This window comes from Stegastes partitus, unplaced genomic scaffold (assembly GCF_000690725.1).
Source record: "Stegastes partitus isolate 25-593 unplaced genomic scaffold, Stegastes_partitus-1.0.2 Scaffold82, whole genome shotgun sequence".
Taxonomy (NCBI): domain Eukaryota; kingdom Metazoa; phylum Chordata; class Actinopteri; family Pomacentridae; genus Stegastes; species Stegastes partitus.
Genome location: NW_007577813.1, coordinates 612,122 through 617,095, shown reverse-complemented (window position 1 = coordinate 617,095; position 4,974 = coordinate 612,122). Strand labels below are relative to the sequence as shown.

The 4,974-nt window shown below is 45.7% G+C and overlaps 1 protein-coding gene across 1 annotated transcript in view; it reads left to right on the top strand.

The window, feature by feature from the left end:
- Positions 1-4,974, top strand: part of LOC103353754 (cytospin-A) — a 22,196-nt gene that overhangs the window by 1,643 nt on the left and 15,579 nt on the right. Inside the window, exons 3-4 of the mRNA XM_008276884.1 lie at positions 2,161-2,751; positions 2,994-3,046. Coding sequence (XP_008275106.1) covers positions 2,161-2,751; positions 2,994-3,046 — 644 coding nt within the window. The remainder of the gene's footprint in view (positions 1-2,160; positions 2,752-2,993; positions 3,047-4,974) is intronic.

The window sequence follows — 4,974 nt, the reverse complement described above, 5'->3', positions numbered from 1 at the left end:
GCTGAGCGGCAGCAGGAATCTTGGCAGCCCTCCTGTGTGTTGCTCAGTGAGTGGTCATTCTCCTCGCGTCCCCGTGTGATTCGTTCTGGCCCCGCCGGGCCAGCTGTGATGAATCGGCAGAATTCCCCAGCTCAGCACAAGGGCAGGGGATTAATCATAGGAAGCCTAATGCTATCTGACACACACACACACTCACAGAGACCCCGGTGGACGCACACAAACACACACACACACACACACGCGCTCCCTCTCATTCAGTCAATCTGCCATCCGTGCGCATGGTTGGACGAGCACATTAAGGTTTGGAATGAAGAAATAAAAAGCAGGGGTGGTATGAGAGCCCTATTAGACAATCCTGACATTCTTTCTCAGTGATTTGGCCTTGCAGCAGGTGGGGCATGACTTTGCAAATGTTCAACTGCTGCTCTTACATCAGGAAAGGGGAGAAAAAAAAAAAGCCCACTTCTTTTTGCGAGCTGTGAGGCTTTTGTCCAAACAAGGACGAGGAGGAAAGAAAAGAAGGAGACACTCTGCACACTAATTCCCATCACTTCTTATTGGTGGCATGCTGCGATGGGCCAGGAATGCTGAGGCAAAAAAAAAAAGCGGAAATCACTTGTTATTGTGTCGAGTTTTGCCACCAATTTATTGGCCCGCTGCTGCAAATGTGTCTCTACATGGGGAACATTCATCCTCTGTGTGAGCATGAATTTGGAGAATGAGCGTCGCAGTGACTTCACGGATGAGCAGTCCGAGAGGAATGTCTGTATTACGGCATTCATCTTCGGGGGCTTCAGTGTTTTTTGCCGGTCAGTGAGGGCCGTGTTGTTTCTGGTCACCTCACTGACAGCGTCAACATGCCAGACTGGTGACTACAATGCTATTTTCTGTCTTCGTTCTGCCTACGGTCCAGCTGTTCAGTCAGTTCTTTCGGTCTGTTGTGTTGCATCTCCCACGATGATTCAGACGTTTACAGTCGGGGTGGGGGTGGCTGTGGCTCAGGTGGTAGAGCCAGTTGTCCTCCAGGTTGGTGGTTTGATCCCCGGCCCCTCCACAGTTGAAGTGTCCTTGGGCAAGACACTGAACCTGAAGTTGCTCCCAATGGCAGGCAGCACCTTGCATGGCAGCTGTCACCATTGGTGTATGAATGTGTGTGTGAATGTGATACACATTGTGAAGCACTTTGGATAAAAGCGCTATATAGGTACAGACCATTTACCATTTACATGATTTGATGGCGTCACAACTGCTGCAGTGGTGGCAGGCATGCTTCCCTCTATATTATATATATGTCAAGGCCCAGATTACAATCGGCCCGATTCCAGATCGGATTCTAATATCTTGACCAGCAAGTCAAATTCCAAATATGTGCCAGCAAAGATCAGAATTCCAATTTGGGCCAGGTTGGTGTCAAGATTCTAATCTGGGCTCAGGATCAGAATTCTGATCTGGGCCGGCCGGAGCAGAATCTGTAGGAAAAACAATGAAGATTCTATTCCAGGCCGGCGTAGAATAGAATTCTAATCTGGGCCGATCTGGAATCGGGCCGGATTCTAATCTTGGCCTTGACATATGTATATTTTGTACAAGTATCTTACGTGAAAGAAAACCAGATCTTATTCATAGTGCGGCTGCCACCAATAAATAATTTTCTATCAAATAATCTATGGAGCTATTTCATCTACATGACTGATTGTTCTCCTAAAAAACTTTTAATCTAACGTTTTTTTAAAATCTGTCCACAGTAGTTAACACCTACAAGGACAACAGATATTAAAACGATCTCACTATGAATGAAATGACATTTCCAGTGGTTCTGACTCTCCTGACGCTGCATCTTTTAGAATAGCACCTGCTCCTCTCCAGATGCTTGTTGATTCTGCTGCTGTCAAAACTTCCCACAATGTACAAACCACCATTTTGTTTTGTAATAATTTATACTCCATTACTTCCAAAGCCTTGTGTTTTTGGCAAATTTTTACACTGAACTGAAAAGCAACTGACGAAAACAATTTTTAAAAACCATGCCTCATTTTCAGTGTCAGTGATTGTTCCCAATAATTACAGCAGCTAATTCACAGAACAGCATCATTTCATGTCTTTACCATCTTTGAAGATTGTTTTCAAACATGTATTACATGTGTTCTTGTTTGTATTTAGGGGCCCATTTGGAGAGTTTCCACACTCCGCCTACCACTCCACAGAGCGATGGAGCTGGTGTCGTGCCCGCTGGTCTCCAGCTTCAATCTCCCCCTGTGGTCCCAGTTTTACCTCCATCATCAGCCATCACGCCCAGTGGAAAGAGATCACAGCACAGCACGCCGAGCGCTCCCAGCACTCCCATTCCCCCTCCTGAATGGAGGCCTCCTCCACTGGCAAACAGCTTCACAATTGGGCCTGCAGCGAGCCCAGTGCACAGCAAATCAGGAAGTACGGTGGCGGCCAGAGGGCAAGCTGCTTTGGGGAGGAACGGTGGTCCTTCCAGCTCGACTCCAAGGTCTCTAGGCTCTCAGGGGAAGAGCGCGGCTGTCAGGCCTCTAAAAAGTCCTGCTTCTCAGTGGAGTGCCTCACCTGTGGCGGGCAGCTCCTCGCAACAGAACTGGAGGGAAAGCGACAGCGGTCTGAGTCAGTCTCTGCCGCCGGGTCATGAACCGAAGGACAGCCAAGGCGAAGAACTGGAGAAGCTGCTGGAGGAGTGTAGGAGCACACTGGGCATCACTGGCAGTCAGGACGGAGCCATGAACACAGCAGGCAAGAGTCTAATAAGTCAGTCATTGTGCTGGCATTTTAATTTTCAATACATTTTTCCTCTCTTTATAAGTGTTGAAACATTATACAGGCCTGCAGAGTTTTTGTTTGAGTGCTTCAACTTTTCATTTAATTGCAGGCCTAACATTTCCCCTGTTTTAAGAAGGGCAAGTCCTTTTCCTTGACTTTTTTTTGTATTTGATATGCATGTGATGTCTTCTGACATTTCTGTATCCTTCCCTCAGAGATTCTTAAGCATCTGCTGACAGAAGTGAAGAGCTTGAAGAGTACTTTTCAGGTGAGATGTGCTCCAAAGTTTTCTTTCCAGTTTTCAGCTGTGTGTTTGCTGTGATGCTAGTGGTGACTGATCATTAACTAGTCCGACTGAACGGATGCAGACTGTCTCATGTGGCCTTCACCTCGCCTCTCCTTATCTGTGTTTTCAAAATCCCCTTTGCTGTGGGAAACAATAACCTCAGAGCATCAATGACGCGAATATATTAGTCTTAGATTTAGGGTATTGATGTGTTGAATGAGACTGGCGACCTGTCCAGGGTGTCCCCTGCCTTCGCCCTAAGTCAGCTGGGATAGACTCCAGCCCCCCTGCGACCCTAATGAGGATTAAACGGTGTATAGATAATGGATGGATGGATGTACTGAATGTATAGAGATAGGGTGAGGAGCTCGGACATCTGGAGGGAGCTCGGAGTAGAGCCGCTGCTCCTTTGTGTTAAATGGAGCCAGTTGAGGTGGTATGGACATCTGATCCGGATGCCTCCGGAGAAGCTTCCTCTGGAGGTCTTCCGAACATGTCCACCTGGGAGGAGACCCCGGGGCAGAACCCAGAACTCGCTGGAGGGATTATATCTCTCGGCTGGCCTGGGTACCCCTCGGGATCCCCCCAGGAAGAGCTGGAAGAGCTCCGCCTGCTGCCACCACGACCCGACACTGGAGTGGTCATGGGGGCAGCAGGCGAAGAAAATGGATGGATGGATGGATGGATGGATGGATGGATGTATTGAATCTGATTTGACGATAGTTTGCTCCTTGAAAAAGCCCAGACTTCCCGTCACAGGACTCTGATGGCTGATGCTGATCAATTTTCTGACGCTGCCTTTGTTGCTTGGAGTTGGTTTGTCACATCTTTTCTTTCCGTCGTGCACCAGTGACGTTGACTTGACAAATGTACCGATCCGCTTCACGCAAGCTTCTGTCATATTGGTGATTTACTGAGTGTAGCTCCTCTACAGTTGAAGTACAGGCAGGGCGCAAATCAACGGCACCTATAAGTATATTATGTTTGTCTTTTTATTTGGGAGAAGTTACATCAAACAGTTGATGTACGTCTTTTACTGTTTTTGTTGCATTTTTGCGGGAAATTAGCCGTTTAAGTGCCAGTGGTCGCCTCCCTACATGCACAAACTAGTTCCACCGGCGCTATTTTACAGCAGCATCCTCGGCCTAATGCCACCCAAGATGACTGTGATTGGTTTAAAGAAATAGAAACAAGCCAGATCGTTTTTTTCTTACATTTTCTTTTTATTGATTTTTTAAAATTTTGTGAACAGACACACAAAAAACAACAAATAAGACCTTTTGATGAGTATGCAGGGAGATAAAAATAAAAAAAAATTTGCCTAATGAGACTTGTAGAGATTTCCAGTTGTGAGTGGAGCAAAGAGAGTAAGAAAGAGAAAGAGAAATGTACTAATAATAACAATAATGGTAATATTAGCAGTGATATTTAACCAAAGTTTAATGGTAAAAATACATGCAGTGCGTTTTTGCCAATTTTCAACTAATATATGTTTATGCGTTCTCAAGTTAAAAGTAATTCTTTCCATCACAAAGATACCATGCACAGTGCCGATCTAATCATCTACACTGGGTGCCTCCTTTTTCATCCATTTCTCTGTAATGGATTTCTTACAGGCCACTAATAATATGCATCCTTTGCTCCTCCAATCAAGTTCCTCCAAATCAACTCGGTACAAGAGAATGAAGCTTAAAGTAGTTTCAGTTAAAAAACGGTCTCTAGAATTTGGTGTGTTTTTAACCAAACTGGGATTACAGCAGGGCAGCTTCAGAATATATGAAAATGATTTGCCTCTTTGCTTCCACCGTGTCTCCATCAGGCTGTCTGATTTGAACACATTTTCTTTTGATGTTGTGTTTTTCTATGCAAATTCTCTCCAAAGTGGAGAATTTGTCGTTTTCCGCTGTTGT